At 43.6% G+C, this 23,729-nt stretch overlaps 1 protein-coding gene across 3 annotated transcripts in view; it reads left to right on the forward strand.

Annotated features, from left to right (window-relative positions):
- The window catches only part of agmo (alkylglycerol monooxygenase), a 479,661-nt gene extending 460,316 nt beyond the window's left edge, over window positions 1–19,345 (forward strand). For all 3 annotated transcript variants that reach the window (XM_068009453.1, XM_068009461.1, XM_068009444.1), the window contains one exon: window positions 18,378–19,345. In XM_068009453.1, coding sequence (XP_067865554.1) covers window positions 18,378–18,434 — 57 coding nt within the window. In that variant the 3' untranslated portion in view covers window positions 18,435–19,345. The remainder of the gene's footprint in view (window positions 1–18,377) is intronic.
- Window positions 19,346–23,729: the final 4,384 nt, after the last annotated feature.

Consider the following 23,729-nt stretch of genomic DNA (forward strand, 5'->3'; position numbering starts at 1 on the left):
TGTACTCTCTTCAAGGCCTTAAAATCTTTCCAAAGGTGTGGTGCTCGGAATTGTACACAATATTGCACTTGGCATCAGGTGGCAGGACTATATCTCCAACACAGAAGTCCTTGAAGCGGCCAACATCCCCAGCTTATACACACTACTGAGTCAGCGGCGCTTGAGATGGCTTGGCCATGTGAGCCGCATGGAAGATGGCAGGATCCCCAAAGACACATTGTACAGCGAGCTCGCCACTGGTATCAGACCCACCGGCCGTCCATGTCTCCGTTATAAAGACGTCTGCAAACGCGACATGAAATCGTGTGACATTGATCACAAGTCGTGGGAGTCAGTTGCCAGCATTCGCCAGAGCTGGCGGGCAACCATAAAGACAGGGCTAAATTGTGGCGAGTCGAAGAGACTTAGTAGTTGGCAGGAAAAAAGACAGAGGCGCAAGGGGAGAGCCAACTGTGCAACAGCCCCAACAAACAAATTTCTCTGCAGCACCTGTGGAAGAGCCTGTCACTCCAGAATTGGCCTTTATAGCCACTCCAGGCGCTGCTTCACAAACCACTGACCACCTCCAGGCGCGTATCCATTGTCTCTCGAGATAAGGAGGCCCAAAAGAGAAAGAGATTGCAGCTGAGGGCTGACCATTGATTTGTAAAGGTTTAGCATGACTTCCTTGTTTTTGTATTCAAAGCCCCTATTTACAAAGCCAGGTATTCTGTATGCTTTCTTAACCCCCTTATCAACTTGCCCTGTCATCTTCAAAATTTTGTGAATATGTACCACCAGGTCCCTCTACTCTTGCACCCTTCAAAACATTGCCATTTAGCTCCGCCTGCCTCTCCATATTGTTCCACCAAATAAGCATAATTTTACACTTATCTACATTAATTTTCATCTGCCATGTGTCTTCCCATTTAGCAGTCTGTCTATGTTCTCCTGAGGTCTACTACTATCCTGCTCATTAATTACTAGTTTGCCAAGTTTCATATCAGCTTCAGACTTTTAAATTGTACTCCCTGTACCCAAGTCCAGGTCATTTATATATAACAAGGAAAGCAATGGTCCTAATACTGACCCCTGGGAGACCCCACTGCATACTTCTCTCCAATCAAGAAAGCATCTGTTCACCACTACTCTCTGCCTCCCATCCCTTTGCTAATTTTGTACCCAAGTTAGCAGCATCCTTTTAATTCCCTGTGTTTCTATTTTCCGAATAGCTCTGTTCTGTGGTACTTTGTCAAATGCATTTTGAAAGTTCATATAGACACCAACTGCAATACATTCATCAATCCTCTCTGTTACTTCATCAAATAATTCGATCAGGTTAGTCAGACTTGATTTGCCTTTAACAAACTAATGCTGGCTGTTCTTTATTAACCCATGCTTCTTCAAGAGAGAATTGACTTTGTCCTTGACAATGGTCTCTAGCAGTTTTCCCACCAGTGACATTAGCCTGTAGTTACCAGATTTTCTTTCCTTTTTTGAATATGGGTGTAGCATTTGTAATCCTCAAGTCTTCTGGCACCACAAACACTTTATACACCACTTATGAGAAAACACCAGTAGAAGCAGCATCATAGGAATGTGTTTCAGTATATGGTTTGCTGCTAAGAATGAATAAGAGAACAGAAAGAGAAGAGTGAGCAGGGGAAAGTGATTCACATGAATTTGGTGGTGGGGCAGTCCTTTGATGAGTAACTTGAACTTTTAGCTGAGGACAGTCTTCTCACTAACCCAGCTGGAGCCCTCTCTATGTCCTCTCTCCCTAAGATTGATAGTGCTTCCTTCTCATGTAAGAAGATTACACTTGTCGTGACGATGCAAAATGATAGAAATTTCCAGGTTACTGTGACGATTATACATGCATCACACAGCTACCTTAGATGGGACAGTTATTTTAGCCAAGTATATGAAAGGTTGTGAACGAAAAAATACTTCCGGAGAAAATTGGTAGTGCAAAATATACCCTATATTTAATGAGCATTCATGGAAAGCATAGAAAGTAATTTAAGTCAGTGTGAAGGCTCAAAAATGCTTAGTAGGTTGAATTAATGGAACAGTGTATTTTTTATTACCTTAACTAAATTGGTAAGATTATTAAATGTGGTGATGGCCATCTTCTGGGATTTCTGTGGTGCAGCTTGCCTGGGGTCCTTTGCAAAGGTGCCCCTTCTGTTCTGATCTACCTCCATCAAAATCTCTATGGCCGCATCAGAGAAATGGGCTGCTCTGTGCTCATTGCTTGTGGATGTATTTCCAAACAGAAGATTGTTGTCTTGCAAAGTACAATGCTTACCCATTAAATTCTGCAGCATCATAGGTGTTTCGTACACTTGAAGCTCCATGAGATTATACCATAAAGTCCAGTTGACGCCCAAAACCATAAGCACAATTAATTGACACTTTGTTAAATGTTAAAAAGATCTGTTCATATTGTTCTATTGAAGTAAAATAAATTCAGGATAGATTTTTTTAAAATTTAAAGGGCCCCTTCAAATCGTTGATGAATGCACTGCTCAGCATGGTATTGAAGTATACTGACCAACAAGTTTTTAGCTGCTTTGTACTAATTCAATTGCTTTCTGCTGGAGTCGTCGGAGAGGTGACAAAATCGACCTCAGTGTCTGTGAGTTTGGGAGAGAAAAAAATTAAGACTCTCCTGCTGGAAATGTGTCAATTTTGAGTAATGATAGGATTGGCCTCAGCCATATTGTCCTCCATGGTAAATAGCCTCACAATCTGAGTTCCTATGCGAAGAATGACCACTTAGGTAAGGTACCAGAGGCTTGCTGGAGCCCATGGAATTGTGCAGCAAAATTGTGGAAACATCATTGCCTCCAAATTCCCTTCCAAGTTACATATGTTCATTGTTACTTGATCAATATCCCAGAATTCTCTATCTACTACTATCAGCAGCAAGACTGCAACAGTTCAAGAAGAAGGCCCACCACTGCCTTCTCAGGGCAATAAATGCCAGCCTTATGAGCATCACCCAGTTTACGAGAGCAAATTGCAAATCAATCTATGCATTTGGAAGATGAAAGAAGAAAATTTGGGGTAAACAATTATAAACAAAAATAGTTAGAAGTACTTTTTGTGACATGTCTGTGCTTCAGTTGCGTGTCATAATTAGATAATGATTTTTAGTATTACAGAGTCACGAATGTGCATGAATTTATCATTCAGCGCTTCACCATTTTCACTGTATTATTTTAGTTTCCTATTTGTACCAGCATTATGAATAAGAGACACAGAATAAATAAAGGAAATTCCAAATGAAACTTCTGGGATGCTGGGCTTTTCCAATGAAAACAGAAAATAATTAAAGTGCACAGCTGGTTAGTCAGCATTCTAAAGAGAAAGATGGATGTTTTAATTGAGACCCTGGATTAGAACTGGCATGGCAAGGTGGAGAAACCCTTTTCGGACTAACCAAAACAAGAAGAAGCGAGGAGATCAACAGTTAGAGGTCAAGAGTATCGATATACAAATTACTAAACATTGTCTGATGGTCTATTACTCAATTCCATTTTTGCTGTTATTTTACCAGTGAATGAGACATAGAGGTTTACATTGGAGCTCAGTCTGATTGATATCACCTTCTGCATTTGTAACTCTGCAAAGACAGCTTTGCAAGAGATTATCAGACTTAAATAGATAGTGAAATGCTTAAAGGGGCACCTTGTTAACTGTGCTGAGACCATCATGTGCACCATAGCATCATTGTTTTTTTTAAATTTGGGAAACTACATGAAGGGCGAAGGTCCATAATGCAGAACTACCATAGATGAATAGAGAAAAATAAGACAAGATAAAACATGAGGGGCGACGGTGGCATAGTGGGAATATCACTGGACTCGTAATCCAGAGGCCCAGGCTAATGCCTGGGGGGGGCACGAGTTGAAATCACAACACAGCTGGTGGAATTTAAATTCAATTAATTAAGAAATTCAATTAGTTAATAAAAAAATCTGGAAATGAAAGCAAGTCTCAGTAAAGTGCCCTGAAACTGTCATCAATTGTCGTAAAAACCCATCTGGTTTCCTAATGTACTTTAGAGAAGGAAATCAGCTTTTCTTAGCCGGTCTGGCCTACATGTGACTTCAGACCCACAGAAAGGTGGTTGACTCTTAACTGCCTTCTGAAATGGCTAGCAAGCCATTCAGTTATCAAAGGCAACAAATGCTGGCCTTGCCAGTGACGCCCACATCCCATGAAAGAATTTTAAAAAAAGTAATGATTAGATTATACCAAGTTTGGAGTTTAAGAAAGATCAAAAGAGGTTCTAAAGCTCCAGCTTTGAGTTCCCAGCAAGTTACAGGATCAACATTGAAAGGATTCCAGGGTTTAGATACTCAAAAATTATCAAATGCAGAGCATTGTGAGTTCTTAAACGGGCAAAGCTCTGTTAAAATAAGTGCCTGTAACCATATGCAATTCTCGCAATCTTGCTGCAACATAATATTGGAATGTAAAAATAGTTTCGGAAAATCTTTCATTTTGGTATGGTACTATCTCCCTTTATCATTTTGAAATAGGAGGATTGACAAATCGTATCTGAACTCAAACTGTATTGAATATACAAAGTCATGAGGGCTGATATGTACAGTGTTCCTGAGGTGTGTTGTGCCTGTGAGGCAAAGAGTGTCTGCAATTTTCCTGGCTTGGGCTATTTGTTCTGCAACCAGTGTCCTCAACAGGAATGAGGTTGCAAGCCTGAGAAGCCTAGCTGCCAGTCTCAGAGCCTGCTGACTGCTGCTGAGAATAGCCAGATAATGAGGCCAGAAAATTAAATGCCGTTTGGCTGGGGATTGGGACAGGGGTGGGGGAGCTGGAAATGTGGAAATCCTTTAAAAACTTGAATTATTGTTTTCTAGTTAACCATTTTCAGGCTGACTCTAGTAAACCCTCTGCAGGTCATCAATTCTATAGAAGTTCCATGAATAAGAACATAAGACATAGGAGTAGGAGTAGGCCATTTGGCCCCTTGAGCCTGCTCCGCCATTTCAATTACATAATCGCTGATCTGACTGTGGCCTGAACTCCACTTTCCTGCCTTCCCCCCACCCCCCCCATAACCCTTGACCCTCTTGTAGATCAAAAATCTGTCTAACTCAACCTTGAATATATTCAATGACCCAGCTTCCACTGGTCTCTGGGGTAAAGATTTTCAAAGAATAACCACCTACTGAGAGAAGAAATTGATCCTCGTCGCCATCTTAAAATGGAGATCTCTGATTTTGAAACTGTACCCCCGAGTTCTAGATTCCGCATGAGGAGTAACATCCTCTCAGCAGCTGCCCTGTCAAACCCCCTCAATATCTTGTACATTTCAATAAGATCACCACTCATTCTTCTAAACTTCAATGAGAATAGGCCCACCCTGCTCAACCTTTCCTCATAAGACAACCCCTTCATCTCAGGAATCAGCCTTGTGAACCTTCTCTGAGCTGCCTCCGATAGAATTATATCCATCCTTAAATAAGGTGACCAAAACTGTACACAGTGCTCTAGGTGTAGTCTCACCAATGCCATGTACAGTTGTAGCAAAACTTCCCTATTTTTATACTCCATTTCCTTCGCAATAAAGGTCAACATTCCATTTGTCTTCCTAAATACTAGCTGTACCTGCATGCTAACTTCTTGTGATTCATGTACAAGGACAAGAGATCCCTCTGCACAGCAGCATCCTATAGTCTCCATTTAAATAATAATCTGCTTTTCTATTCTACCTACCAAAGTGGATAACCTTACATTGAAACTGTACCCCCGAGTTCTAGATTCCCCCATGAGGGGTAACATCCTCTTAGCAGCTGCCCTGTCAAACCCGCTCTTAAAATACCCTCTGAAATGGCCTAAAAAGGCCACTCAGTTCACTGGCCTAACCAGTGAAGCCCACATCCCACACACGAATAAAAACAATCCCACACTATACTCCATCTGCTAACTTTTTGCCCACTCACTAGATGGTCTTCAGCACCCATATGTTAGAGGGTGCGATGGGCAAAATGAAAGGAAACTCAAGTAATGGGGGCAGAAAGCTGATGCAATAAGTCTCACTTTCCCTCCACCATTTCCTCTTCACTGCACCTAGAACCTGAGAATTCTCCAGGCATAACAAAGGAGAAAAAAATCTTTTGAGCTGCTGTTAGCAGCCTACTGCCAAATGATGCTGAACGGGCCACAAAGTATTTTTGTACACTGGAATGTAATGACAAAGGCAGAAAACAGTGAGTGATCTCTTGCTGAACCTCTGTGGATCAAAGTGTTTTTACTGTGATCCATGCAGGGTTGCTGCTACCTTATTGAAACAGTTGGGTGCCTGCTGTTTCCCTTCCTCCCCCATCCCCAGAAGGGCCTGCAACCAGAACAGGTAGTCAAAAGGCAGAAAGCAGAGAAACTTCGAGGCATCTGCATTCTCTCAGGAAAACAGCTGTTTTCAGAGGAAATGCTGTTTCTTCCCATCAGCCCAATAACTTGGAAAGTATTGGGCCTGGTTTGGCACAACTAGCTGTATAGGATGCAGTTACTAGCTTAAAACGTTTTGAGACAAACCATTCAGATTGTCCCATTCCTGACAAATAGTGAGCGGGTTCTCTAGAGGATAGCAAGGTCTTTACTGACCTCACAAGAATGCTTCTCAAGACGGATTTATGTTCTACTCTATGAGGCACATCAAACACTCCACTGCATGACAAATAGTTGATCTCTTAAATATTGCTATCAATATATTTAATTTGTATCATATGACTAACTTAATAGATATATATGATATTATAAATATCTCCTAAATCTATCTGATATTAAACGAGGTTACTCTAAGGATAAGTTCTTTGCTCCAGAAGGTAATTTCAGATGATTTCAGTTTCACACCAGCTATAGTATAACAACCCCTGCACACCCGGTAGTCTGAAGCAAAGTTGAAAAAGTTCACCAACAGTGTAATGGCGCATCTCAGATATTTTAATACTTTGAATCGTCTCAATGTTAGGCGAGCCAGCAGGACTGTTAGCTAACTGCTAATTTTGGTGACATTTGTGCAGTGGGAATGTAAGGGAGCTGAGGCCACTCGTGCATGCTGTGGTATGGGGTGTGAATAGGGTTACCAATCCATCAAGATTGCCCTGGAGTCTCCAGGAATTGAAGATTGATTTCCAAGGCACTGCAATTGATTCTGGAGGAAATCATTGGGGCATTGAAAAAAAATGTGTGCTTTTTAAAAATTTCTTTGAATACTTCCACTTATTAGTTACAAAATAACTTGAGATGGGGAAAAGGCTGTTTAACTGAAGTTTAGAATGATCCAATCAGGTAATGAAGAGTCAGATTGGCTTAGGAAGGCTAAGTGGACATGTTGGTGGGCCAGTGAGAGCCAAAGATCATGTGATGAAACTTCCAGGAATATGCCCAATCCGAGTTGGCAACCCTGGGTATGAATATAGGACTGTAATCCACCTCTTGAATGTATGACCAAAGCTGTTTCTCTGATGTGTCATGAAGGCCAATTTCCACCCAACCTAGCCAAATCTCTTTTTGCATCCAGAGAGAATAACCAGGGCAGTGTCCTGGTGGTGCTCCAATGATGCAGCACGCTGAATAACCATGTGATGACCATGTGGAAATCCTGTCTGCTATGGTGATTGCATCTAGTCTGGAGGTTAAGATCTTGGCCTGTATTTTATAGTCAGAATTGAGGATTAATAGAGATCTGTATCTTGAGCATTGGGGACTATATCTTTCTTATATGATTGTGGATTCCCTAAGAGTGTCTGGGAGGATCTTTGTCTTCAGCATGTAATGTAGGAGTTGCAGCACAAAAGGGAGTAGAGTCTTGCAGAATTCAGCTTGGATAGCCATCAGGTCCTGAGTCTTTTCTTGATTGAAGGCATTAAAATGCCAGTTGGAGTTGACTGGCATTGAGGCATCGAGCAACAGTGCATTTTCCTGGGAGAATTCAGCAAGGTACCCATTACAGCAGAAGAGACCAAGGGCACCCACATTGAGTCAGTCCAGGACCTACAACAAATGTACCCAGACAGGTCCGATGCCACAGGAGATTTCAAAGGCGATGCCGTACTGCACCTCAGAGGAGATGCACTTCCATCAATCGACCCTCTCAGAAAGTGCAGCATGCCTATACAAGAAAAGCTTAAGCGTTAATTGAATGACATGGAATGCAATGGCATCATCTGTCATGTGCATCATCACAGAGACTGGTGCAGCTCAATCACGTGCGTACTAAAGAAGGATGGAGCAATCGGGGTATGTCTAGATCCGAGGCGTCTAAACATTTCCCTAAAAAGATACCCCCATAAGATTCCAACACGCGAGGAATGGAATCCCAAGTTCAGAGGAGCCAAATTCTTCTCCAAGTTGGATGCTAAACATGGATATTGATCGGTACACCTAGCTAAGGAATCTCAGGAAGTCACCACCTTCAGAACACCATTTGAAAGATATTGCTTCCAGAGATTACCCTTCGGTTTATCTGTCAGTCAAGATCTGTTTCAGCAGCATATGGACAGAATTATAGAAAACATGCCTAGATGTATATACGTTGCCACTGATATTGTGGTAATGGGCAAAACCAAAGAAGAACATAATCGAAATCTTAATTCACTGATGGCAGTAGCTTGTTGTGAAGGGCTCATTTTTAACAGCAAGTAGTGCCAGGTGAATGTAAATCAGATCAATTTCTTTGGCTCCATCTGTTCAGAATTGTGAAACCCAGGCAAAGTTGAAGATGTAAGGCTTCAGGTCCCTTCTGACCTGAAGGTTGGTAGGTGTGTGAGGGTGAAGTGGAATATCTGGATGTTAGGCGTGAGTCCTGAGTGTCAGGGAGATCTGTTGAGTGAGTGTTAGGTGCTTTGGGCAGTGTGAGAAGCTAGAGGTGTTGCAGGTAGGAGATGTCATGTGATGATGTATTTACTGACATTGACCACCAGCCTCTTGTGGCACTGCTGCTAGGTCCTCAGGTCCAGACTCTGAAAGTTGGCGTCCCTGGCCACCTGCTCCCATTCCTTTCTGAGGGTGGTCCTTGAGTGTCTCCTAGCCCCCAGTGGGACCATGGTGTCTCTCTTCATGCCCACTGCATCAGTAATGCCTCCAAGGCCACGGGGTCACTCTGGATACCTCTATCTGCCCTGGTCTTTGGTTTGCAAGAATTTCTATTGCAGCAATCTTTTTGTGCAGCTTCCCTTTCAGAGGCAGCTGACCTTTAAGAAGAGCAAGCTGCCTATACCATGTGATCAGCCAACAGTGCTGCCAGGGCCTCCTGCTGTGTGCAGAGCTTGCTGGCAGCGTTAAGAAGCAGAAAGCAGCACTGGAGGCATACTAGTTAATACCACAGTCATTCAGATGAGATGGATGCATGAATTTGGCATGTTACCCATCTCAATCTGAACTAGCATGGGCACATTGCAAATTGCAACCCCCGCAACCAGAAATTGGGGCAAACAAATTTACCATCCTTTGCCTTTTGTTCTAACTCTTTGGGCTCAATTTTCATCCTGAGGCTGAGACCCAAAAGTGGTGGGTTATCAACTGAGATAGTTAACAAGCCACATGAGAGCTTGTTGCAGGGCTGAATGAGACCTTCGAGGTGATACAGGGGCAACCTGCTGGGTCAGCAGCGCAACCAAGGAGAAGAGACAGCTGAACAGCGGGGAGCCATTCAGAGAAGCAGGAGCCATTCCTGATGCTGCATAAATGGTGGCAGGAGCAGAGAAGAGCTCCTGCACTGGTATGCACAGTAGCCATTACATAAGCAGAGCTTGTAGAGTCTTTCAGGTGGTGGCAGTGGGGCAGTTGCGGGGGAATGCAGCTGTAGGGGTCAGTGGGACACAACAGTGGGGTGCTGTTCCTGTGCAACTGGTAGCTAGTGAGGTATCCCTGGACAAGGGGCTCAGCTACTCTGAGATGGCAACGAGTGGTGATGAAGAACAGCTGCGCCAGCAACACATGCAGCCCCTTGGTGCAGAGGTGATGCCCGAGGGGCAGGGAGTGCAGGAAGGTACTAGGTTCACCTTAGGGCGTACCACCAAAGACTCAGCTTATTGGACATGTCAGAGCAGCATTGCTGCTGGAGGCTGCGCCTTTGGAGGCAGGTGATTGCTGACTTGTGTGCCCTCATGGAGGAGGTCTTGCCAGCCATTTGGGCACATCTGCCAGTAGCTGTGGCCTTGAACTTCTTTGCCTCTGGGTTGTTTCAAGGGGTGGCAGCGGACCTGTGTGGCATTTCGCAAGCAGCTGCCCATCCTTGCATCAGGCAAGCGACGGATGCCCTGAATGAGAGGGCATCAGAATACATTGATTTTAATACTGATGGGGCCAAACAGGCAGAGGGTCATGGAATTCACCTCTATGGCAGGATTCCCGCAGGTGCAGGGCGTGATCAACCTCACCCATTTGGCCTTTAAGGCCCCAATAGAGCAACCACTGACCACCTCCAGGCGCTTACCCATTGTCTCCCGAAACAAGGAGGCCAAAGAAGAAGAAGAAGAAGAGAGCAGCCAGGTATATTTATCAGTCGGAAGGGATTCCACTTCCTCAATGTTCAGCTGGTATGCGATTACCATAAGCGTTTTCTGCAGGTGTGTGCAAGGTTTCTTGGCAGTTGCCATGATGTCTTCATCCTGAGGCAATCAAGGGTGCCACAACTGTTCAGGCCAACAGAGAGACTACATGGATGGTTGCTGGAGGACAAGGATTATCTGTTAAAGAAATTGCTGCTGACATCTGAGCACAACACTACGATGGAGGCACAGAGTCACTACAGCTGCTCCCATCTCAATACTAGGACCACCATTGAGCAGGTCATTGGATGACTGAAAATGAGGGTCTGGTGCCTTGACCGGTCGAGGGTCACCCTCCAGTACGCTCCCTTCAAAGATTTCTCGCAAGGTGGTGGTATGCTGCTCTGCACAACGTGGCTCTCCAGAGAGGTGTGGACCTGGAGGAGGAAAATGTGGAGGAGGAGGAAGACGTGGTGGAGCATGGTGATCCTGTGCTGCAAGACCTTCCAGAGGTCTGACTGAGGTGTCAAAGCATTGACCAGGCTGGCAGGGAAGCTCAGGCTGCACTGCTCCAGGCATCCTTCTCCTGAGGACAGCACATCCTGCATTGCATCTGGCCCTGTACCACACCTGTCCCACAAGGAGCGGCTGCATCCAAAATGCCTGCCATGCAGACTCGCCTGCTGTTTCCCCATAAAGCCTGGAAGACATGTCACCACCAGACACAGTGTCACCAATCACCCACCTTTGGGTCGCACACCCACTTCATCATGCTGGTATCTCACTACCCTCAAAACAATGGGATCACACAAATCAGGGTGCTACCATGAACCATCTTGTTACATTGATGGTTAATCAGTGAAAAAGAAGCATTTCAAAAGTCACCCAAAGGAACCCAAAGTGAGACTACCAACGCGGGATTGTTGACACACTGCCACACCTATGGGGTTCATCCCCCTGTGGCTGAGACAGATGTGAAGGCAGGCTACTCGCTTGTGTCTGCATGTGGCTGAGATGCCCGTGGCACCCAGCTTCAGCATCGCGGTGCCAGTGGGGGCACCACCACAGGCTACCCCACCTGGATAATGCAAGGGCACCCTTGGTCACGGGACTTGCTGTAGAGACGGTGTATCAGTCAGAGGGGCCTGAGGGCAGCCGATGACGAAGGTGCCTCGTGAGGGTGGCCCCCTCGACATCATCCCTGCTTGCTCCAGCCCTTTCATGGTGTGTATGCAAGGGAACCAGCAGTTGGGGGGCATCTGGATGTCCATCCATGCATCTTTGCAGCATCAGTGCAACTGACCAGTCAATGCTACAGAACGTGCATGCATTCTGTGCATGGCAATGCGATGTTCCTGCATCCGCTCAACATAATGCTGTGTGTGGCTCTCGACGAGGTTGGCCTTTCGATGGAGGAGATTGTGTGTTGACATGCCTTAGACATTGTGGAACCCATTTCATGAATGGACTTCTCCATTCTCTGCCCAAAGCTATGCACTGCCTCAGGGAACTCTGACATTTGGGCACACATCCCCTGCTGCTGCTCCAGAAAGAGTCGCCCTGTATATGACCTCCGAAGTTCTGCATCCCCGCCCAGCTGAGCATGACTGGAGCTGCCCTCCATCCTCCAAGCTGCCTTTGTCTCCGTTACCTACTCCTGCTCACACATGAAGTGCTGGTGACATTGTGCCACCCATTCCTAGCTCAGATGACGCCCACATGAGGTGAGTTATCTGAGATGGTGCACTTGACTGCTGTGACAGTGTTGTCTCAGACCATCTTCCTCCTCTGGAGTTGCCACTGACAGCACAGTAGTATGCTGAGGCTGCTCCTCCACCACTGGTCCTGCAGGAGACATGAGACTTTGGTTAGGAAATCTCTCCTCTGTCAGTAGCTGCTTACACAGAGCTGCAGCAGCCCATAACAGTTTATCATTTGGTATTGGCTACACAAATGAGGATGGAGCTTCATCCCCTTCACATGGAAATGGTAACATGCTTTCACCCTCTCTCAGACAGACACCCAACTTGCCCTCACCAACTTCCTGCCGAGCTGCCACCATGGAAATTTTAAGGACCTCTTCCTCCATGACTGTCAGTATAGCGAGAAGCGCCAGTCCACCACCGGAATGACCCCTTTCTCGTGTGTTGTGTCCTCTTTTTTTTCCTGCCAGGACAAGAATGAGAGAATTAAGACCATGGTGCTCTCATTCACTGCATTTAGCAGCTCACTCTCATATGATGTGCATGGCTCTAGTGTCACCTCCTTCTCAAGTGCTTGTGGTGTGGTCGGTGCCCATGGCTCAGGAGTACACTGCGGCTGCTCACCTCCTGAGCCACATCCATCCATGCCTGCTTTGTCTGACTGGCTGGCCTTCTCCTGCTGCTCTCTGGAAATAGGGTGCCCCTCCAGGCTGCCACTGCAGTGAACAGCAGCTCCAGGGAGGCGTCAGCAAATTGTGAAGCCACCCTTCCATGGGTGCATGCCATGCTGCTGCTCCTCTGTGTTCGAACCTCTGCCATCGCCCACAATGCCAGCGTCCACAATTATGGCTGCTGGATGCTCTTTAAATCAGGCCTGCTGTGTCTAAGTCTCACCTCCTCAATGCGTCTACCACTGCTAATTGGATGGTGAATGCGCCAGTGGGTCACTAATTGGATGCCTTCTTCAAAATACCATCAGACATCCAGCAGCGACATCAAGCGGGGTGACGACCCTGAAAAGATTGCTGAGTAGTAGGAAACTCAGGTAAGTCATGGATAGGAGAGGTTCAGGATGATCTCATGATTGGAAAGGGAGACAGCCCAGGGCAAGGAAGTCATAGAGTCATACAGCACAGAAATAGGCCCTTCGGCCCATCGTGTCTGTGCCGGCCATCAAGCACCTACCTATTCTAATCCCATTTTCCAGCACTTAGCCCGTAGCCTTGTATGTTATGGCGTTTCAAGTGCTCATCTAAATACTTCTTAAATGTTGTGATGGTTCCTGCCTCTACCACCTCTTCAGGCAGTTCCAATCACCCTCTGAGTGAAAAAAGTTTTCCTCAAATCCCCTTTAAACCTCCTGCCCCTTAACTTAAATCTATGCCCCCTGGTTATTGACCCCTCCGCTAAGGGAAAAAGTTTCTTCCTATCTAATCTATCAATGCCCCTCATAAGAAGTCCTCAGCTTCCTTTGTGAGGGTCGAAGGAGCACTCCTTCACCTCCTGGCCTTAGAAATTAGATAGAAAAATGTTTCAAAATGCTTACCTCTTTTGGTCTATTGTTGCTCGGACTCTTTTTCCCTCTACTTCCCCGATCAGGCCACCAGTTAAAATAGCAGTCAGATACCGACAACATCCTCAGAGTTCAATCTACATATTTAACAACATACCACACTGGAGTCAGATTGATGTATTTCCTTTCTTCTCAGAAGAGCAGGTTAAAATTGAAGGCAGCATGAAGAGAGTGGGATAACAGTGGGTATACCCACCACTTGATTTTTAACTGCCTGCCCATCCAGTTTCCACAGGATTAAAATCATTCCTTTAAAAGCTTGAGGGGCATTAAAACAATTTCAGGATTTTCTGGTGGGGGACCAAGGTGGGGTTCTAACCCATGCTGGATAAACTTTGGGAACACCCCTCCCACCACCTAAGTGGTTGTACCTGTGATCTGACTGGAAAATGATCTACATGTCAGACACAGGAAAATCTATTTATTCAAAGCATTTCTCACCTTGCAACACATAGATCCTGTCCATGGGATAAATTGGTTCCAGAATCAGCAAAAGTGTTGAAACCCAACTTTTATTAATAAACAGCAGAACAGAGCTTTGTATTTGCTTCAGTGTACAGTCTGTTCAACTGACTCACTAGCACTCCTGATGTATAATGTAAACTATCTTGCTGAACAAGAACTACAGCGTTCCGACTAAAATGGGAGACAAGAGGTAGATCTCCCTCTTTGCTGTACCTGAGAAATCAGCATTCTCTTTCTTATGCTGCACATACTCAGACTATAGGACCCGCCTTCAGTGAACAAGGTCACAGCTCTGTGCAGTAATGTCACAAACAACCCCGAATATCTACTTGAGGTTTTTAAGCCAAACCATCATGAAGGTATTAAAATACACAATAACAATTCAGTGGACAAATGTAATATTATTATGAAAAGTACACAATATACTTTTGATTTTTTAAATATTTAAAATGTTAGTTTGAACATTAGAAATTTCAGTTACTAGATTTGTTGCAAGAATTTGATTGACTCATCAACAAACCATAATGATCAACCTCTTATATAGGAAATGGCATTATAAAATGACAGGTTCAATGTTAAATGTTATATAAATGTGATATAAAAGTGTGACCAAAAACTCATAACAGGACATAAGGTTTGCAAACAGGAAGTTAACTATTTTTGGGATTTGTAATAATATACGGATTGAAGCAACTAATTGAAAGGCCAAGGCCCATAGGAGAGACAAGGTTGAAATGAGGAACAGAAGTCGAGGTAAATCAAGAAGATAAGGTGCTGCCAAGACTGGAAGCCATTGCAGCTTTCCCAAATAGATGATGAGTAGTTAGGATGTGCTGGGAAGAAGAAGAGGCCTTTGTGAGAGCAGGAGGAGCAGAGGTGCCTACCTGGATCCTACAGTGAAAGTTTAGACTTCTCCTGCCCTGGACTTCCTCATCTTTCCCTTTTTGATTCTTTCATGGGATGTGTGCCCATCCCTAATTGCCCTTGAGAAGATGGTGGTGAGCTGCCTTCTTGAACCGCTGCAGTCTATGTGGTGTAGGTACACCCACAGTGCTGTTAGGAAGGAAGTTCAAGGATTTTGACACAGTGACAGTGAAGGAACGGCAATACAGTTCCAAGTCAGGATGGTGTGTGACTTGGAAGAGAACTGCAGGTGGTGTGTCCCCATGCATCTGCTGCCCTTGTCCTTCTAGGTGGTAGAAGTCATGGGTTTGGAATATGCTGTCGAAGGAGCCTTGGTGAGTTGCTGCAGTGCATCTTGTAGATGGTACACAATGCTGCCATTGTGCGTCGGTGGTGGAGGGAGTGAATGTTGAAGGAGGTGAATGGGGTGCAAATCAAGCGGGTTGCTTTGTCCTGGATGGTGTTGAGCTTTTTGATTGTTGTTGGAGCTGCACCCATCCAGGCAAGTGGAGAGTATTCTATCACACTCCTGACTTGTGCCTTGTAGATGGTGGACAGGCTTCGGGGAGTCAGGAGGTGAGTTACTCGCTGCAGAATTCCCAGCTTCTAACCTGCTTTTGTAGCCACAGTATTTACATGGCTGTTCCAGTTCAGTTTCTGGTCAATGATAACCCCAGGATGTTGATAATGGGGGATTCAGTGATGGTAATGCCGTTGAATGTCAAGTGGAGATAGTTAGATTCTCTCTTGTTTGAGAGAGTCATTGCCTGGAACTTGGGTGGCACGAATGTAACTGGCCACTTATCAGCCCAAGCCTGAATGTTGTCCAGGTCTTGTTGCATCTGAACACGGACTGCTTCAGTCTCTGAGGAGTCACGAATGGTACTAAGGTCATACAATCATCAGCGAACATCCCTACTTCTGACCTTATGATGGAGGAAAGGTCATTGATGAAGCAACTGAAGATGTTTGGGCCTAGGACACTACCCTGAGCGATGTCCTGGGGCTGCGATGCTTAGTCTCCAACAACCACAGCCATCTTCTTTGTGCTAGGTATGACTCCAAACTGTATAGAACGTTCCCCCTGCTTCCAATTGACTTCAATTGGCTGGAGCTCCTTGATGCCACACTCGATCAAATGCTGCATTGATATCAAGGGCAATCACTCTCACCTCACTTCTTGAGTTTAGTTCTTTTGTCCATGCTTGGACTAAGGCTGCAATGAGATCAGGAGCCAAGTGGCCCTGGCAGAGCCCAAACTGAGCGTCAGTGAGCTGGCTCTCTCCATCTTCCATCCAGGCTCTCCCCCCGCCCCACCCCCCCCCTTCCAACCACATTCTCCCCTTCACCTTCCATCATCACTCTCCACCATCTTGCATCTATTTCTCCTCTGCACCTTCCATCCACAGTCTCCCCTGCTATCTTCCATCCATGATGCCCCCCTCATTCCTCCTGGTTCCCCGCTGCAGCCTTCCAGCGCATGTCTTCCCAATAGTTAACTTCTCAAACTGTCTGGTTGTTGGCCAGGCAACAGAGGAAAAAACATTAAATGAGCTCCTGCTGTTAAATTGAACAGGTTCTCTGCGTTACCCATATTTCCAGGTTTCCTGGCCACTGCAACCCACACCACCAACCTTTCCCTCTCCGCCCCCTCATAAATATTGAGGCCAATGATTTAAAGTAGGAAACCTTGATGAGTCTTGATTTTAACACAGTGAATACATCAAGTGAGTACTAATTGTGTGTGTGCTGTGGAAGGAACAGTTCCAGTCACAGTATTATCATATATGTCGAGATGTTGCATACAATAACATGGGTTTATCTATGTAAACATCCCAAAATGTATGTAATATAAAACATATTTGTGTGAGCTCTGAACTTACTACCTAAATCCTAAACTGAATTATAAAAATTCCAAGTTTTAACAGAGTTCTTCAATCTTCAGCAAAAAATGAAATTTTCTGAAAGAGTAAAGAAAAATTGAGTTTACCTTGGACCTCATTTCAATCTAGTTCCTCCCGAGTTATATGGAAAAGCCTTTAACCATATGTATTGAAAAATGCAATCCAAAACATGCTACAAACATAGAATCCCGCATGCTTAGATGCAAAATAAATCTAAATGATCATAAAGTGATGTAATTCATGCCTCTGCATCTATTTTCTCCCCTAGAGCTTGTCCAAGAAGTTGGCAATCACATGTCAAGCAGTGATAGCACTCATTGAAAGAAGACGTGTTTTGAACAGCAACCTCTCACCTGGCCATGGCGAGAGCACTTCATTTTCACTGATCAAAGCCTTCCTAGCTTGTCAGTTTCACTGAAGAAGCTGTTCCTGCTGTGCACTTGTCTCGGTGACCCGGGCGAGTTGCTGACAGGTCGGGAAACAACCCTGGCTGTTAAATCTAAAATTCAGGGTTAAAATAGTTCTTAATTGTTTTTTTAAGTATTTTAATTATTTGTATGATAGATCAAAGGGGGTTCCCACTTGCCTTCAATCCTGCCTTGGTGAAACACGGAAGAGGTTGTGTGATGTCAGGATCCCAACCCAGCATCGATTTCAAGGGATTTAACTCCCTGCCCATACCCAAACCTGCCTCCCCTTGCCTGTAAAAATTTTGCCCATTGTTGCTACACGAGAGCTGCACTGAGTCCAGGAATATGTAGGGAGAGCAGAGGAATTCATTTAAATGTGTAGGCATTGACCTCTGCTGAGGCCTACAACGGCTACACCTCGTGCCTTTTTCTGGGTTCTTTTATCTATTTACCACCCTTCGCCACCTCTTGTGATGCTACAGTGTGCTTAGCTTCCAACTCAGCTGTGGTAGCTATCCAGTCGTCTACAGCAGACCCAGATATGAGGCAAGGAAACAGCCAGTCTTGGAAAAGAGTTACCACATGTCATGTCACAAATTACTCATAAAAGGTATCTCAGAGTATTATTTTCTGAAAGAAATCTATCTGATTTGTTTTTGAAGTAAACATCATTGTCTGTTTCCACATGCAAAGAGACAGTTACGGAGACATTATTATTTGTTCATTTCTATGAACAATGCCACAGGAGGTCAACTAGAGAAATTATAAATATGGTATCAATTAGAGCACATGATGAGTAGAGCATGCACATAATATAAACTGTTATTTAATGAAGCAAGTTGACAACTGGGTCTTAAAATATAAGTGCATTAAGCCTGGAACATGCCACTAAATTCCATTTGTTTTTCCAGGTTGGATTTTCTCTATGTTTGGCATTCTGGGGTTTACGAAGTGTAATGAAACTTTAACAGCTACCAATGAACATCAGTGTGAGAATGAACCAGGTCCACAGCAATGCTACAACATGGTCAGCTTCAGCATGCACTGCACCTGGGCACAGTATTAAATGTGACATGGCTGTATACAAATTAACAGAAAAGTAATCATTTTACAATGTAACATTTTAGACAAAAATAAGAAATATGCTTTTTGATTGCAAGTAAATGTATCAGAAAATAAAATGTGACATTTTAGCATCAGAAATCAATAAGAATAATAATTTGTAGCATTTTGCAGTGAAGGATGAGAAGAGTTTATGTTGTGGTATATATTGACTATAAATTTTCTTGGTACTTAATTCCAACAGTACTAATATTTACAAAATTTGAGGGCAGAAGTCATGCAAACTCAGACCCTTGTTTTACATAACATAAGCCAATGACTGAGAACAGTGCACAGTGCCACTACTGTGGATTCTCTGCATTTGTTCTTTGCCCTCTGCATAGTACTTCTTAATAAGGTTGTTTTGTGTGGCACATTGAGGCACTAACATTGTTTAGCAGTACTACATCTATTATAAAATTCTGTTCATAATCTCCATTTTTGTTTAAAAACAAATCTTATGAATATTTTTGTTATGTACACCATGCAAGCTTTTCTAAAACAATTTGGAGTTTTGCATAAAATTAACAAAGGCTGAAGGTAACCTGAACTTTGATTTGGATATTACTCCTTCAAAATATAAACCATAACTGTTCAAAACTAAACTAATTCAAATCAACACTTGATGAATCTCTGCAGCAATGAGATTGCATGTGTACCTTGATGCCAGAGATCCATATTGGTTTTGCGTGTCTATCTGCAAATCATTTTTGGGTTCCTGTCTCTCAGGATTCTGTGCACCCTGTGTTTTCCACAAATAAATAAATCGGTAAAACTATTGATGAAATGAGTAGTTGGTAATGTTTCCAGATTACAGTAGAATGTTGGTTCTAGCATATTTTTGGTCATCAGTAAATGGCTCTTCCATGAGCCGCTGGGTGTACAACTGGAAGGCAATCTTGGTTCCATATTTTATTCCTGCAGTTACGCTTTCACCTTCCTCTGTAAACACAAAGGCAAAATACTTATTCATCATCTCTATATCCTCAAGTACAAAGTGGTCCCTTTGCCTATGAAGGATGACTCCCCTTCTTTAACTTATCCTTTGACTTCTTGCATGCTGATAAAAGGCCTTGACATTTCCTTTAATGTTAACTGCCAACATGTTTTAAAGACCGTCAGCCTTCCCAAACACCTTTGTTGTTTCCCTTTTATCCTTTTTATATTTCTTGCTTCTCTCTTATCCTTCCTATATTGCTCACATACTTCTTCTGAAACTTTACTTTCACTCTGATCTCTCTATATGTTTCTTTGGGACCCTAGCTTTGGTGCTCCCCTAGTCAGAAGATATTTAATCTAGACCCAGTCAGAATATATTTAACATTATCCATCTCATATTTAAATATCCCCCACTGCTAGTCTGCTGTTTAATGAGCCTTTTTTCTCACCAGTTAATCTAGGTGAGGTTCTCTTTCATACTATTGACATGAGCTAGTTTGTCATCCAACACATGTTTAGTTTAGAGATACAGCACTGAAACAGGCCCTTTGGCCCACCGAGTCTGTGCTGACCATCAACCACCCATTTATACTCATCCTGCACTAACTCCATATTCCTACCACATCCCTGCCTGTCCCTATAGTTCCCTACCACCTATACTAGGGGCAATTTATAATGGCCAATTTACCTATCAACCTGCAAGTCTTTGGCATGTGGGAGGAAACCGGAGCACCCAGAGGAAACACACGCAGACACAGGGAGAACTTGCAAACTCCACACAGGCAGTACCCAGAATTGAACCTGGGTCGCTGGAGCTGTGAGGCTGCGGTGCTAACCACTGCGCCACTGTGCCGCCCTAATCTTTATTCCACTGCTCTTTTTCTTCATTAATAATAATAAAAGCAAAATACTGCAGATGCTGAAAATCTGAAATAAAAACAAGAAATGCTGGAAATACTCAGCAGGTCTGGCAGCATCTGTGGAGATAGAAGCAAAGTTAACATTTCAGGTCAGTGACCCTTCATTAGAACTGGCAAATATTAGAAATGTAAAAGGTTATAAGCAAGTAAAGCAGGGGTGGGGCAAGAGATAACAAAGGAGAAGGTGTTGATAGGACAAGGTCACAGAGAATAACTGACCAGAAGGTCATGGAGCAAAGGCAAACGGTATGTTAATGGTTTGGTGAAAGACAAAGCGTTAGTGCAGAGAGGGTGTCAATTGACAGAAAAATGAACAGCCGTGGCCCCAAGCATAAACATGAAAAAAAACAGTGGGTAGGCACAGTAGAAAATCATGAGAGGTCTAGAAAGAGTAGAATGGGAGAAATTGTTCCCATTTGGCAGAAGGATTGAGAACCAGAGGACATAGATTTAATGTGATTGGTGAAAGAACCAAAGGCAAAATGAGGAAAACATTTTTATTACACAGTGTGTAATTAGGATGTGGAAAGCACTGCCTGAGAGTGTGGAGGCAGATTCAATCATGGCTTTCAAAAGGGAATTGGATAAGCACCTGCGGAGAAAAAAAATTGAAGAGCTATGGGGAAAGGGCGGGGGAGTGGGACTAGCTGAACTCCTCTTCCAGACAACCAACATGAACTCAATGGGCCAAATGGCTTCCTCCTGTGTTGTAACCATTCTCTGATCCTGTGAATGTAATAAGTAATTCCTGCACATCACTCAAAATGTTTTATAGACTTTATGGGCAGTGGTATTATCATGTGCTAAAGTGTCCTCCAAGCCCTTTTACTAGAAGAAATATAGAGTATATTTATATAATTGATAAAGTAGGAATGTCCTCAATCGTGTTTATCACTGATACTTTTTACATTTGTAAAATGTGTTCAAACTTTAAAACATACAAGCTGCATTTCAAAAATTAATTCTCACTTTAATGTAGCCAGTACCATGATGCAGAGTTGTTACATCAGCAACATTTTCAGTTGAATTTTCAGTCCAGGCTGTCTCAGGAACTCAGATTTCTGGACAACAGCCCTTTAAGATAAGAATCTGACCAACAATTGGAGGAACCTGGCCCTAAAGTTTCATGGCATTGCTGAAGTGCAGCAAAAGATATGCAGAACTTGGACTTTACACAATCTTAGGATGTTCCAAAGCACTTCACAGCCAATGAAGCATTTTTAAGTCACTTTTGTAATGTAGGAAACACCGCAGTCAATTTGCAGGCAACAAGTTCTCATAAACAGCAATGAGTTCAACGACCAGATATTTTGTTTTAGTAATATTGGTTGAGGGTTAAATATTGGCGAGGTTACCTCCCCTGCTTTCCATCAAATAATACTATGGAATCTTTTACATACATCAGGCAGGACCTCACATAAACATCCTATCTGAAAAACAGCACCTCTGACAGTGCAGTATTCTCTTGATAATGCACTGAAGTGTCAACCTAGTCTCTAGAGTGAGGATAGAATACATGATCTTCTGACTGAGAGGCCAGAGTGCTGCTGTGCACGTTCTCTTAAACTCTGTGTTGGCTGATACTATACACACTGACCACTCAAGATGGGATCAGTAATGCAGTAACTTGGCTTCTTTATTTAAGGATGGCTCTGCATGTACAGACAGGTGTTCACTGTACAGATCCTTACTTAAGACTGCCCCCACACCAGAAGTCACCTGGTATCTTATATCACAGCACTTATAGTGCTGGCATGATAATGTAGCCACACCGCTTAAAGGTGTACACACAACAGCTGCTACCACTGAACCAAGGCTGACACCTTAGTTCAAATACAGTGAGTAACTCTGAACATTCTCAGACCCTTATGAACTGGAAGGAAACCTCGAAAATGGACTTAAAAATCGGGGGAAGTTAGGGATTCTACGTAAATGCTGATTCTCATCAGATGACATGAAAGTGGAACAACGAAGCATGAGTTATCGCTGGCCCTCAAGAGTTTTCTTTGAATTTACCTCCCAGTGTGTGGTTCCTGTCTTTGTCCATTTCCACTGTTTGGTATTTAGAGTCCTGAAGCATGCCTGGTGCACTTTGACTTTTCGTTGTGTTGACTTAATGACATAAATGAGTTCCTGCTGGGCACACATCCTAGGAGGGAGGTCAGCTCTTCACATAGTTTTCTAGATCTGAAAAAAAAAATTGTATATTAACCCTTTAGCTGGCACATCATGCTTATTGAAAAGTGGGTTACCAGAATCTGGCAAAGTGAAATATTACATTTTAATGAACATTTTTATTGTCTATCTGGTTTAATTTCTCTTTGCCTATGTAAAAATATTAATATAAAAAAGTACAGCCAAGTTATTACCAGGACAGATATAACTTCTAGCCTAACACAAGCTTTCCCCGATAGCAAATAATAGACCAATTGGAGCAAGTTGTTCCAGGAAACACCCTCATGAGTCTATACAATCCTCACTGCCCCAGAGGAGCTCTTTAGTCAGTATTTTTACTCAAATATAATGTATCTGTGCATGTAAGCATAATTGAAAATCAACATGATTCATATACAGCAGATGAACATTAATCATGAACTTTTGAGCTCTTAAACAAGATACTTTGAACAAGAGCTACATAGATATAAATTAAAGTGAGTAGCTACTGCAAAGCGATCAATGCCAAAAATGGAGCAATCTGCAGGAATTTGAACTTCAGCTTTGATTTGCATCTGTCTCTTGTCTGGCTCCTCATGCTGTTCATCGATGGCCCCTAAACTGACCATGTGTATAATGTCACTTCAGTCTGACCTCTCGGCTGATACGATGCATGTTTGTGTGTAAGCTGACTTTCTCCCTTCAGCTGACACTATTCAGGCCTCCCCACTGGTTAAAGGGGGCAGGAGGGCCCTGCAATCTCAAGGAAATGCTTTCCACTCCATTTCTGTTGGTGGTGCTGTCAGTGTTGTTTTCCGGGAGTTCTTAGGATAGTTGGCCTGGGCAGCTGTGTAAATACAACAAGAGCCTACTAATCTTATGCGAACAGAGGGGCGATGATGTGTTTAGGATTCCACTGCTATTTTTGGCCGTCAAAACAGAAGTAGCACCAAGGGATGAGCCAGGCAAGAAATCGTTGGCACTGAAGGTAGAATTGTCATTTAGGTACAGTATTTAAACGGGCAGCACAAGCACAGAAAACTGGTCTGTACTTTTGCAGATTTTGAGATTTCAATACTGTGGAACAGCAAGTTTTTTGGGCAAGTCTTGCCAGAATTTTTTTTTCATCCTGAGTGAGTGGTCAGTGAG

The sequence above is a fragment of the Heterodontus francisci genome, chromosome 2, assembly GCF_036365525.1.
Source record: "Heterodontus francisci isolate sHetFra1 chromosome 2, sHetFra1.hap1, whole genome shotgun sequence".
Taxonomy (NCBI): Eukaryota; Metazoa; Chordata; class Chondrichthyes; order Heterodontiformes; family Heterodontidae; genus Heterodontus; species Heterodontus francisci.